The sequence below is a fragment of the Schistocerca cancellata genome, chromosome 3 (assembly GCF_023864275.1).
Source record: "Schistocerca cancellata isolate TAMUIC-IGC-003103 chromosome 3, iqSchCanc2.1, whole genome shotgun sequence".
NCBI lineage: Eukaryota > Metazoa > Arthropoda > Insecta > Orthoptera > Acrididae > Schistocerca > Schistocerca cancellata.
In genome coordinates, this window is record NC_064628.1 from 221,668,403 (window position 1) to 221,682,681 (window position 14,279).

Consider the following 14,279-nt stretch of genomic DNA (forward strand, 5'->3'; position numbering starts at 1 on the left):
CCCCTCATTTTGCCATCTGCCTCCTTAAATTCGTTTTTCCAATTTTGAATTAATTATCATTAACATGTGTGAATATAATCTGCATTTCCATGGAAGAGAAAGATTGGCCCTCAGTTTTAAAGTAAATAACATCATGTCTAATTTTGTTCTTAGTTTTATGTATGTAATTGATTTTCTAATTTATTTTGATTATTCCTAGTTAGTATCCTTTAATATAGGGTGAAATCAGTAATTGTTTCGTAACGTAAATTCTATTGTTGACATGTAAACCAATATAAATTCTATACTAATTATAAACATTTGGAAGACGAAGTACTGGTAATCTTAAAGTATCTATTTAGCTCTATTCCAAAACATGTTAGCAAAACCAGCCCTTCATTAATTCCAAAGTCATGTACAGTTTTGTCAAAAGTATTATCTGCATAAATATATTTGTGTATTTCATGATTTAAACAAATAATTCAGCCTAAACCTTGCAGTAGGTAGTCAGTTAATTTAATGAGTTATGTTTTAATTGTAATTTCTGCAAATTTAACTATAAACAATGTATAGTTTCAGCACCTATTATTGTGACGCTATATAAGGGCACGATTTTTGGTCATAAAAACAGTCAGTCCACGGCCGAGTTTCAGACAAGTAACCTGTGCATGTTACAACAACAACAATGCTTCAAATTAACTGTTGAATAAGTGTTAAACAATTAGGCCATGTGTAAAAACACTGACAGTGTCTGGTCCATACGTGCCTGATTATTCTTCAAGAACTGTGAACTTTGTGGTTAGGTTTTACGGCTCGTAGCTGTTCAACAGCAAACTATAATAGCAGCATGTGGAGTTTCCCCTGCAAACTATTAATGAGGCTTATGGAAAGTTTAAGCAATAGTGCACTGGCCATATAACTGTGTATGATTGGAGGATGGGGGGTGGGGGCAGGGGGGCATTTGTGAACAGTGAAATTTAAAGTACTGTGACACACAACTGTGCACCTATCGGCTACATAATTTACAGCAGTCAGTGTCGGAATCCACAACACACATTTTTCAGCCAGTGTAGCAATGCAGTACGTTGACAGTGAGGACAATCAACAAACGAAGAAGTAAAACCAGGAGGGACCACCAGAAAGTCCTTTATGTATTTGCTGCATAAAGGCGTCCGCAGCGTAAAATTTGGTAGCCATCAGAACTCACATTATTGTACTTGATAATTGCAAGTACACTGTTGTATTCCTTTCATTATGGGGTGCTTTGGTAACACCATACATCAATGCACATGACGCAGCCACCTTATATTTCTGCAGGTGATTTGATGAGCTGTGAATTATACTGTCAGTTGTAGTCACTTTCCTACAAATGTGACTGCTAATCTTACTGATCTGCAAAATGATTTTTAATCACTCGATACAGGTTCCGCCTTTTATGCGAAACACTGTTTCTTCTTGCTACACAAACATGTTTCGACACCTCTGTGTCATCATCAGTAGGTTTTGTTTACTGAAAAACTGTAAAAAGTGAACATATTTTATGTTGTAACTAATCTAGCAAAATGAGGCCTAACGACAGTGTTTGTAATTGTTCTTACTTTGATTTTACAGTATAAAGTTTTGCATGACATTGATGACAGCTTACTGCAGTGGTACTAAACAAGAAGTACAGCAGTTCCACCAAGATCTAAACACAATACACACTAACATTCAATTTATGTTAGAATGCCAAAATAATTTTACTTTACGGTTTGTAGATTTGTAAATCAGAAAGATTACCAGTCACATTTTTAGGGGGGATTGGATTGTTTGGGGGAGGAGACCAAACAGCGAGGTCATCGGTCTCATCAGATTAGAGCCGTGCCCTTTCAAAGGAACCATCCCGGCATTTACCTGAAGTGATTTAGGGAAATCCTAAATCAGGATGGCCAAACACAGGATTGAACTGTCATCCTTCCGAATGCTAGGCCAGTGTGCTAACCACTGTGTCACCTCACTCCGTCACATTTTTAGGAAAGAGACTACAATTGACAATATAATTCACAGCTCATCGAAGCACTCATAGAAATACAAGATGGCTGTGTCATATGCAATGATGTGCTGTGTTACCAAAGTACCCTTTGATGAACAGGAATACAAAAATGTACTTGAAATTATCAAGTACAATACAAGTTCTAATGGCTATCCAAATTATGCTGGAGACACCCTTATTCAACAAATGCAACATAAAGGACTTCACAGTGATCATCATGGGACTATCTTGACACCAACTGATAAGGAACATTGCCTGTAACTCATGCTGTAAAATACCCTATTTAGGTACTATTTCAGATAAAGTTGGCCGATAGCTCAAAAAAGCTGATGTCATAGCGGAATTCTTTTTACACACAAAAAAAAAAAAAAAAAAAAAGTCTTCAATATAGGCACCACGATGCTAGGATCCACAACTGCCATATGGGCTCACACTTTTATTGAATTTAGTGTAATGATTTTCAATACCTCTAGTTCAGTCAGAAGGGACGCAGTTTTAACATCTGATCAGGACCTTAATAATTCTATGCCCACTTTATCTAGTCTTTTGAAAACTTATAGGAATTCTATTGGTGACATAAATATCAATTTGAATATCCTTCACTGTCACCATCAAGGCCAGATCCTTAATTTATTAGAAGAAACATAAATTATGCACAGGTTAAAGAAGAACACTTCAGCTACGAAAATGAGCAAACCACCTTGAAGCACATGTATCTTCTAAATAATAATTCCTTTTTGAAATAGCGCCCATACCTCACCAATATTCCCTTCAGAATTTCCTCTCAAAGGAATATTAGCCCTCTAATTTTAGTCACCCAACAGATACTTTCACTTTATTTTGTATTGTGACAATGTGCATTTAATTATCTCCTATTCATTTATACATCATGTATTCACCATTTGTTTTTCGGGTTAGTCAGTCACTTCTTACACTGGTCACCACTTCGTGGCTTCACTTTCCCCCGTAATATGATGACCACTAGTTTTATTGCGCATCTGCCTTCTACCAACGTGTCATTCAGAATCTTGGCTTCACATGTGGCTGTCACATGCCTGCAACCCAGTGTTCACAGTGAGCGGCAGCCGCACACCTCATGGTGTTAGTTATCTCATGTTGTTTGGTGATGTTCTCTTAGTATCCCTCTACCTTTTTCTTGCTCCGACCTCTCACTTTTCTATGGTTGTTTCATAGCTATCTGGTGTGATACCCATGTTTGCATTTTTTACTAACATGGCTGTATCAACCTCTTATTTATAATTAGACAGTTAATCCCACTAGCATTATATCAAACAAGTATTAAGCTCCGAAAGCTTGCCAATTACACCAGTCTTACGTGTTCTGCTGCCACTTGGTGAGTAGAACTTTTATCTATCCAATTAAACAATTTCATCAATAATTGATTGTTTTCGTTGTTATACAAACAAGTATCAAGTCTTAGACATTCCCTTATTACAGATTCTTTTTCCCTTTTGCTGTCTTATACACCTGAAGATGGGATTATAATTGTGCAAAATCAGTCGTGATCTTGACCTGATAAAACTATTTACAACTGAGGCAGTTAATTATCTGTCTCTACGAAGCAGCTCAGTTGCAGATGTCTTCTAACCAAGTCGTATGTAGTCTTCATATGTTAACCTTGTAGATGTAACCAAAAGTGTATTTAAAGCCCGTCTCTTCAGTGGGCATGGCACATATTTACTACTTTTACGCTCTAATACCTTTTAAATAATGTATGTTTTAAAAACTATTACAATTCACTTTAACTGATAATTACTTTACATTTATTTACAGAATTCCAAGATACACTTAATGGCAATGGTGTTGTAGCCTACATTACATAGAAATTGAGTCTCTACTAATATTGATACATTTTATTATTTCTAAAGATCGTTTGATGCTCAAAATAGTAAAGTTCAGTTTAACTTAAAGATAATTTTCTATTTATTGTTATTTTTACAGGTCTGAAGATTGCCATCTAGCAACTGAAACCAGTAATCAACAAACTGTGAATTACTTGTGTAATTGTGAGAGTCTTTGTGTTGCACCTATCAGCGACTCAACATCTCCACTATATGGTGTGTAGCAACTTTCCTTCTTGTAATTGTTACATTCCATCCTGGATTTTTCCATTGTTTGATAAAGTTTAAATTAATGTATCATTGCAATCAAGACAATTACGAAGATTAGATTAGATTCAGTCTTCCACATTATTTAAATTGTAGCAGTATCAGTTACGACTGATGAAGCCAAAGTGGGAAATGGTGACTGTAATGAAGGTTATCAGTAACTTCCCATGGAGCAGAATCTGCAAGCAAAATTAGAAGTCAATGGCTGAAAATGAGCCACTAGCATTGCTGAAATGTGTGAGGTTTCCAGTGTTAAGGTTACACAGCTCCTGAAACACCATGAGATTCTCTAAAACTGAAACCCTGAGACTGGTAATACCTGAAAAAATAATGCACTGTGTGCATTAAATCTCCTAGCAGGAGAAATGGTTGGGGGAGTTGTATAATAAGGTATTTGAGAGCCTCCTTTGGTGTTAAGTACAGAAAGTATAATGTAATCTGTTGTCTTACATGAATTTCAATAGAACTGCTTGGAGGTGTGTAATTAGGTATAGCAGAGAGGTGGTAGGTGTTGCTTACAAACACAACTATCCCTCCTTTAGCCCACTCCTAAATCAGATCACACATGTAGTGGAGGGTATACCCCTTAACACAGGGGCTTCAGTGAGTTTAAAATTGTCCTGAACCTATCAATATTCTACTGTGTCATGAGGACCATTTTAATGGTGAGGCTTATTTTTGTCTTTCCCCTTATCCTTCCACCAGGTTGGGTACTAAACTAGATGGTGGATTGGATGAGGAATGAAGTGGTTCTGTCAGACAAATTTAACAGTTTATAACATCTGTGGGAGTATCATTAGACCCACCAGATAAAACTAGTTTTGAGAGATCTGATGGCTGTGGATTCAGTCTTTTATGATTTCTATTATTTACCCCCTGCTTACCTTTTGGCGACCAGGGTGAGGATTTAATTATTATACGAACACAAGTACATTTATCTTTATCTGTTCTTTGTGTAAGCCTGGTTTGCTGTGCATGATTCACTACATGGTACTTGCTTAATCACTTTAATTTTCTTTATCAACCTCTTCTCCATGTAAACAGAAAATCTTGACTGCAGATTGGGTGACTTCCACACGATTAATGAAGAAGGCCCAATTTGCACATGTTTTGCCCAGGCTCATTGGTAGCTTACCCACAATTTCCAGAAGCTGCCTGGCCTTTAAATACTAGACTAGTCTGTCCATATATTAACATTTAAGTCACACATTAAAGGCTTTCGTATGCTAAGCTGGACTTTTATATGGATAAACACAAATGTTATGCTTGCAGGAAGAACAGGTATTACAAGTCCAAACAAATCTAGTTGACTTTTCCATTTCCCACTGCATTTTAACATGATGTCATATACATCAAGTCATTTCATTGCCATCCCATTCTTTCTTTTTAGTTCATATCCCATTCTTTCTTTTTAGTTCATATCCCTGTGATTCACAACACCTTTGGTAAAATTTAGGGTTTTGTGCAGCTCTATCGTGACTGGGTACTCACCAAGTAGCTTCACATTCTGCAACAGAGTTGCTTGATATTAGGTAGCAATTTCCACTAGCAGTGTCCCATTTCAGAGACACTTCACTGATTTCAGGGTTTTTGTTCCACCACACAAACCCTCTCGAACGTAGAAAGGTGGCAACTTTTCTCCAATGCACCTTCTTCTCTCTTAACATCTCTCTTAAGAATCAAAAACAAATTCGGGCTAGTGATCTGTTACTGTTTACTAACTTCCTTGACCGTATGTGACTGGGGGACTGAACCCACAACTTCTCTTAATATGTTGGATATAAGTACTACACTATAATCCAGTTGAAGTGCTGGAAGATTTTTATTGGACATAACATGTTTTCTCACAAGCAGCCAGAGATATTCATGTCCACCAAGATATGAGTCCCATTTGTCTGGACAAACCTTATGCAACTGGGATGCACCAGACAGCCCAGTAGTTTCTCTCTAGTGGTAATTTTGCCTCAACAGCCATCCATTTCAGCACACAGTGCACCTTTAGATCTTCCGGGCAATTACGCCAATATTTCCATTTCCTGTGAATACAGTCTTCCACCACCATGCCACACAGTGGTCACTGAGTACAGAGCTTATAGTTATAAAAAACTGGTGGCATTCACCAGGGCCACCTCAAGAAACCTGTGTTTGCCAAACCCATACACAGCCAATACTGGCTGGGTTCTCTAGGTGCTCCCCATTTAGCAAACACAGGGGGGCACATTTGATTTATCAAATGTCAATGTGGTACACATTGCACCAACACAAATGATGATGTCCACAGTCACAAGTGCAAGCACAAATAATAAATTAATGTCTTTTTTCTTTTTTTAAAAAAGTTTTATGTATATTATACCAGAATGTTGCTACTTTTTGAAGCTTTATTCAGGAGTTATACAGTTAGGCAATAAGCTTATTTCAACCGCATTGCCATTTCCAAGCAATCCGCAATTATACATTGCTGTTATTAGTATATATGGCTTTTACAGTATGTATCTAACTGGTTTTGTAACAGTGTATTGAGTACTTACTTCCATTTCTCACCATTCTGCTTATTGTATTTGTAGCTAAGATTGAGTTGTTTTTGTTTGTCTATAACTTTTTTCTCAACAGTAAAAGTTATTGTTGAGTAATATTGGTTGAAATTTTCATTTTCTATAATGTGACAGCATTACTTGGTAGGAGTTAAATGTTGTATGGTTAAATGTTAATCTTATTATCTGTGGAATTGTGTAGTGATTATAGAGTCCTTGTAAAGGCTTGTGTGAGTAGTCTCTGCTTATGTTATCTATTACCACATTCTAAAATTCTGGCAGACTTTTCAATAACATTTTCACACTTAAGTTCAATTTGTTCATTTATGATTTTCTGTGGGTGTGTGTGTTTCTGTTTCTTCTTCTGAAAGGATCACTATTGGGTCTTCGGCTAATATATATATGATTTTCATTGCATGGGCGAACTGGTTTACATTATGGTCCTCTATTTTCAAATGGTAGAAAAATGTGAAGGGCTTCGTATTCTCGATATCTGATAACAAAATTTCATCCTGTTTGGCCTACACAGAATTTTTCACAGTCATTACAATCGATATTATGTATACCTGGATATGTGTTTAACTGCCATGGTTTTGTGTTTTTATGTTGAGTGCAGTACGGTATGCATATCTCACTATAGTATTTTTTACTGAGTGTGAAAATTCCAATCCACAATAGGGAACTTTAGCATTTTACTCTCAAAAATATTCCACAATGAACTGATGGCACAATAATGCCTGCTTCAAATTGCAGAGGTAAGGCGGTTCTTTCATCATGACATTATGAACTACCTTGGTCAAAGACAAAATTAATTTGTCACAAATTGTTTTTACACTTCACTTAACAATAATTCTGCTGACACATTATTATTGCAACTCTTGGTCATGCTAAAGGATACTGTGTGTTGCTAGACGGGAGGTGAGATCCTGCGAACTTATAGCAGTTCCCAATACATACCAACTTCAGCTACACATCCAGTTTAACAACACGTATACATGACAGCTTCAGCTAACATCCATTAACAACATATTCTACTGAGAGCTTGAGTACGCAGGAACTTCAGAAAGTAAGTTACACATTTCATCCCATACAAAGACCACTGTAGATGGTCCAGATGGGTTTCCTGCAAACACACTCCAGTTGCAGAACAAATAACAGGTGCATCACAATGTGCAACGGAAATAACATGGCAGCTGGTAACATACTCCAAAGTTTAAGAATGTGGAACTGAATGATTCTTGTCTGCAGCTTGTGGTCTAGTGGGTAGTGTAGCTGCTTCTGGATTGCGGAGTCCCGAGTGCAATTCCTGGTCAAAGCGGAGATTTTTTCTTCACTCGGGGACTGGGTGCCCGTGTTGTCCCAATCACTTCTTCTCATCTTCATTGACATGCAAGTCATCAAAGTGGTGTCAAATAGAAAGACTCACCACACACCGAACTATCCCAAAAGGGGTCTTTCAGCCAATAATGCCATATTATCATTTCTGTATGATTTTTAGGGCAAATTTCTAAATTGCACACAGATTCACTGTGAAATCGTGATGGTGTACAGACCAAATGCAATTTCATGTCCAGCCACAGTGAAACAGTGTCAACAATTAGACTAAGGTTGTATAGAATGGGTGATGCCTACCAATAAGTCCAGATCTTGCACCTTGCAATTTTTATTTCTTTGGCAAGCTGAACGCATATATCTAGGGGAAAGATTTTCCAACAATGAAGTCATTCACACAGTGTTTCTTTAGTGGCTCCAGATGAAGAAGCTGATTTCAATTATCACGAAGAATTCAACAATTGGTAGAGTGTTCTGACTGTTGTGTACAAGAACGTGATAACTATGCTGAAAAATAGTATCATATAGGACATGTCACTGTGAAGTGTATTATTTTATTTTCCTCGACACATATTACCAGAAAATATTACACAAAGTACACCAACCTGAGAAAGAGAAACCACAAAGCAGAAAAATCTTTGATTGCTGAAATGCAGTAATTACTTCTAGGATCAAGTGACAAACGTATCACAGATTGTTGCAACAATGTTATTTTGACACATAAAACAAACACTGTACAATAATATAACTTATAACTTACTTCCATCAGAATGTGGCACTCCTTCCCTGAGTAACAGGTATCGTACTCCACATGAAGTGAAGTCGTGACTTAGTGCAGCAGGATCAACCACATTTTGTCGAGACTTCGACATCTTCTCACCATCAACAGTCCAATGTGAATGACAGAGTAACGTGCGTGGTGGCTGAAGACCAGCAGCAATGAGGAATGCTGGCCAGTAGACACCATGAAACCTGCAGGTCAGGTTGGACTGTGGAGGAAAACATTTATGACAAATTCAAGTTACTGAGCTAAAAGCAGCAGTGACAAAGGCTTTCAAATTTTTCTTGTTTTTGTAAACATACAGGGAGTAATGCACAAAAGGAATTCCAGAAACTTGACTTACAAAGTTCTTAACCGCCTCACAAACCTATCATGCTTAGTAGTTTTTATGTTAAAGTAGAGATTTAAGATTGACTTGATAGCAGCAACTAATCATGATTGTATTGCAAAATTTATATGTATTGAATGAAATTTTTGCAAAATAACTATATATGCAAAAGTGTACAGTTTCCCAAGGATTCTCAAATCTTTCAAATTCTTATTTCACTGCTCTGAGGGATTGATATTATTGCTTAGGCTTTCCTGGTAAGAAAGCCTGTTGCATACTTCATTTTATAATATGCGAGTTCAATTACAGGTCAAGAGGTCTCAATGAAACAAGAGAGAAATTATAAGCTGACACAAGAAGCTTTCACTACAGGAGGAGGAGATTATCGTTTAATGTCCTGCTGACAGCGAGATCATTAGAGACTGAGCACCAGCTTGGATTAGGGAAGGATGGGGAAGGAAATTGGCCACACCCTTTCAAAGGAACCATCCTGGTACTTGCCTGAAGCGATTTAGGGAAATCATGGCCAGACGAGGGTTTGAACCGTCATCCTCCCGAATGCGAGTCCAGTGTGCTAACAACTGCACCACCTCACACGGTACTTTCACTATAATTTAACTCTCTGGCTGCTGCAAGATATGCTTGTTTTATGCTGTGTTGAGCACCATGACATTATCGCACAATCCAGGTACCTGGACTAAGTAAGTGCCTTGTGATTAGGCTGCTACCTGATGCTGAGGTATCTACATGTCATACATTACCCTGAGCTGGATATTACTGTCACCCTAAAGTTTGTCACTGCTGAAAGTAAATAAATACTTAGGTATAAAAATTATTGCAATGCTTATTTTCTGACTCTGGAGCTTCTCTGGAGTTGAGTTACAGCATCAGCAAAACCAAAGAATTGTTCAATTGTTTCTTAACTATGAACTGCAACTTTTTCAGCATGATCTGACATGAGTTTAGCAGTCCACTGTTGATGTGTTGATTACAATTCACTGCAGTAGTTATCTGCCACTTCTCCATACTATTCCCATATTGTTCTACACCGTACTGTCACAACAGCAGTTAAGAGGATGTTTTTGTATTGTGCATTTTTGATAGTATTTGATTTGGTGCATATTATGCTGTTTAATTGCCTGGGAGGAACAGGGGCCATTAAAACTATGACTTACTGCAGTATTTTTTTCTAGCCGAAAATATTTCATTATATTGTACAGTGATGAGATAGACTCCTAAGACTGCTGCAGTTTTAGTGTAAATGTAGTAGCATCATCAGTGGCAGGGAAGCAGTTAATATTCCACTTGCTACCATTGAAGTGCTATGTCAAGATTTTGAAGTTTTTGCAACCACAATTCCTGAGAGATACTCAGTAAGAAAAAGTCTACTGAAAACAAGGACAAACTTAAGCATAAGAAACTGCATGCAGCTCCTCTGTATTGGGGTAGTCAATTACTTTCAGCATTTAACAGGTAACCACACAGTGCACAGAATGTCTGTGAATCCTTCAGATTGTCTTTACTTTGCAAGCATCAGATACATAAAATCATTTTCTGAAGCATTTTTGAGGAAAATACAAGTTGGACTAAAACCAATTTTGATAAATTTCAAAACGTTTGTTCTGGTATTGATAAACGAATTTCTCTGCTTCACAGTATACTTATTTTGTCATAAAGTTTGTTGTAAATAATCCACTGCAGTTCAAAAGGAGCAATGACATATATAATTATACTAACAGACAGAAAAATGACACTCATTAGTCCACATTAAATTTGTCTTTAGCACAAAAAAGGATGCACAATGCCCCAATTAAAATTTTTGATCACTTATCCAGTGGTATAAAATGTCTGACAGACAGCAAAGTACAATTTGAAAGTAAACTGAAAACGTTTCCCTCAAAAGCTCCTCTTATTCTGTAGAAGAATTTCTATTCTAATGTTTAAAAGGCTGTAAGTAGGTATTACTAACTCAAATCTACATATTTTTATAAAAATCTTACAACTTTTCAGCACGTAGCCATATTTACAAATTAATTTTTGATGTGAATGTAAGATTACTCTTTCCACATCATTACGATTTTTCGTGCATAATTATCAATGGAACATGAAACAAACAAAACTAACTACACATCTGCAAACACAACCATTCTTCCCTCATGAGTTACTCACTTCAGTATGTCTTTCCCAACAACCTGCACATCTGGCGGCCAAGCGAAGTCATGTTCAGGATAACCCGCAACAGTGAGATAGTTTACAAGGGCATCTAGCCAAACATAAACTGTATGATTAGGGTCATCTGGTACAGGTATGCCCCATGGAACACGTTCCCTTGGGCGAGAAACTGAAAGATCTTGCAGCACTGAACCTTCATGGACCATTTTCTCCAGTTGTTTTCTGAATTTGGAGGGCTGTACAGAATTTTCTGTGAAAATAAAATATTTGAACTGCAGTAAATTAACAATTCAGCACAAATTAAATATTCCTAAAATGTAAACTGATGCAAAGTGTAATGTTTAAATTTTTCACACTACGTACATCAAATCAAAGTAATGTCTTTTTACTACAAATATACAATCTCCAAAATTGCAGGTACATGTTTGCAGTCCTGATGTCAGTGTAAAGCAGCAGTGCTCTAAAGGAGCCAAAACAAAACAGTGAAGCTACTGATGAAGTGGAGTATCACATAGTAATCCATTTTCAACAGCACTGGAAATGTTGCAGCTGCTGAATAATAATAACAATAATTATTATTATTATTTCTTCTTTCCATTTTTGACTAGACATAACGTCTGAGAAAAGAAAGAAAGTGACGTGGACCTTGATCAAGCGTGACTTCCTTTTAACTGTACGGTATATGTTATATTGCATTTAGGAACTTTCGGGTGATTGAACATGTATCAATAATTATGGATTTCTGTAGTTGTATATATAAGTTTGGATGTAGCTGTATTGCATTAATGTACTGGTGGATATTGTGTGGTATGACTCCTGTAGTTGATAGTATAATTGGTATAATGTCAACTTTATCCGGATGCCACATGTCCTTGACTTCCTCAGCCAGTTGGATGTATTTTTCAATTTTTTCTCCTGTTTTCTTTTGTATATTTGTTGTATTGGGTATGGATATTTCGATTAGTTGTGTTAATTTCTTCTTTTTATTGGTGAGTATGATGTCAGGTTTGTTATGTGGTGTTTTTTTATCTGTTATAATGGTTCTGTTCCAGTATAATTTGTATTCATCATTCTCCAGTACGGAAAGGTCAAGATGGCCGCCGAGTAAGTGACGCCAGAAACCATTTCCAGAAAGTTAAGTGATTTAGACAGGAATATAATTTAGTTTAACGCCAACAACAAATTAAACACATGCATTAGTGTATCATTTAGTCTTGCCGTTAAAGGTTTGACTTTTCTTTGCGTATTTTTTCAGAAAACACGAAAAGATCGTAACTTCGCGAAGTCGCGCTTAGGCTTAAATTTTGTAAACGTATTTGTTTCTTGTTTCACGGTAATTTAACTAATTTCTCGGTAACAAATAAGTAAACTACCATAAATAGCGTATAACTTCATTGTTTTAATACAGATTTCAGAAAAACAGCGGAACTTTATATCAGAAACTTGCTTATATACATTTGTTTATAGGCCTAATTCTTGTAACGTTTTTGGAGAATCAAAGTTAAAGTATCTCGTTTAATTGTCCTTTTTTTCATTCCATTGAGTGAAATATAAAATAAATAGCGTATACCTTCATTGTTTTAATACAGATCTCAGAAAAACAGCGGAGTTTTAAATCGGAAACTTGCTTATATACATTTGTGAATAGGCTTAATTCTTGTAACGTCTTTTTTGATTTTCGGTAATTTAATTGATTTATTCTAGCTAAAGTATTATTTTAGCCATGAGTGAGAAGTGCCTGACTTGCCGTAGAATTGTTAGTTCCGGGGTTTGGTGTGATGGATGCAGTAGTTTTTTTCATTGGGGGGACTGCAGTGGCGTGGGTGTCGAGAAAGTGGATCAGGCTCATCAGTGGTTATGTAGGATTTGCAGTAGAGATAGGAAGATAGTGGAACAGGAGGGGGAAATTGCTGCCCTTCAGGCTGAGCTAGATCAGGCTAGGGAAGATCTGGACAGGTTAAGGAGGGAGAAGGGCAAAGAGAGGTGGGAAGTGGCAACAGGTAGCAGAAGGAACAGGCCTAGAACTAAGTCTGACAGTTTTGTGGTGAATGTCAAAAATAAGTTTGACCTGTTGCTTCAGTTAGAAACTGATGAGCCTCAAGCAGAGGTAGGTGTAGACAGGACACAACAAACTTTCAATAGGAAATTGAAAAAGAATGTAGGAAAGCCATTGAAAAGGAAGAAAGTTTTGTTGTTAGGTAGTTCTCATGCCAGAGGTGTAGGCCAACTTCTGCAGGAGGAATTAGGACCAGAATACCAGGTCACAAATTTTTTCAAACCAAGTGCTAGTCTGGATCAGGTGACAGAGGATTTAGGTTCACTCTGTAAAGGATTTAGCAGGGAAGACACCGTGATTATTGTGGGAGGGCCAGGGAACAGCATCGACAGAGATCCTGGGTACAGTATAGAGTGTGACCTGGTAATGATTGCGTTGGCATCAAGACACACCAATGTTGAGTTTGTATCTGTCCTGAGACGCCATGACCAGCCTCATTTGAACTCTTCTGTTGGGGGAGTTAATTTGGAGTTGGAACGGCTGCTTGGGTCGGGTGCAGGGGCTCATATCGGTGTGGTTCCTGCTGATTCTCTCAGTAGGTGGGACTATACCAGGTACGGCCTACATCTCAACAGGAAAGGGAAGGGGAAACTGGCTGGGGTAATAGCAGGAAATTTAAGGGGGGGAGGCATTGCCATGAATGGTAAAATACCAGTGGTTACAGGTGTTGGAGCAGCACCTTTTTTAGGATAGGTAAGACAGAAAGATGTCAAGTTCTACGAGAGGTCAGGATGGAAACAAATCTTCAGTTTAGGAAAGAAATTAAACTGCACAATTCTAGCACATTGGATCACCAATCACAGCTGTCAATTATAAATTTTCACCAATCACCAGAAATTTTATCTCCACCAAGTTGTATCTCAGTCCTATGTAATTGCATTGATGAATTAAAGTCACTCAACCCAGTTGACATAATCTGCCTCTCTGAACACCATGTGA

General features: G+C 37.3%; 1 protein-coding gene across 1 annotated transcript in view; it reads right to left on the reverse strand.

Moving 5' to 3' along the window:
- LOC126174850 (methionine--tRNA ligase, mitochondrial) overlaps positions 1-14,279 on the reverse strand; it is a 102,250-nt gene that overhangs the window by 14,176 nt on the left and 73,795 nt on the right. The window contains exons 4-5 of the mRNA XM_049921237.1: positions 11,282-11,534; positions 8,764-8,975 (exon numbers count right to left, since the gene is read on the reverse strand). Coding sequence (XP_049777194.1) covers positions 8,764-8,975; positions 11,282-11,534 — 465 coding nt within the window. The remainder of the gene's footprint in view (positions 1-8,763; positions 8,976-11,281; positions 11,535-14,279) is intronic.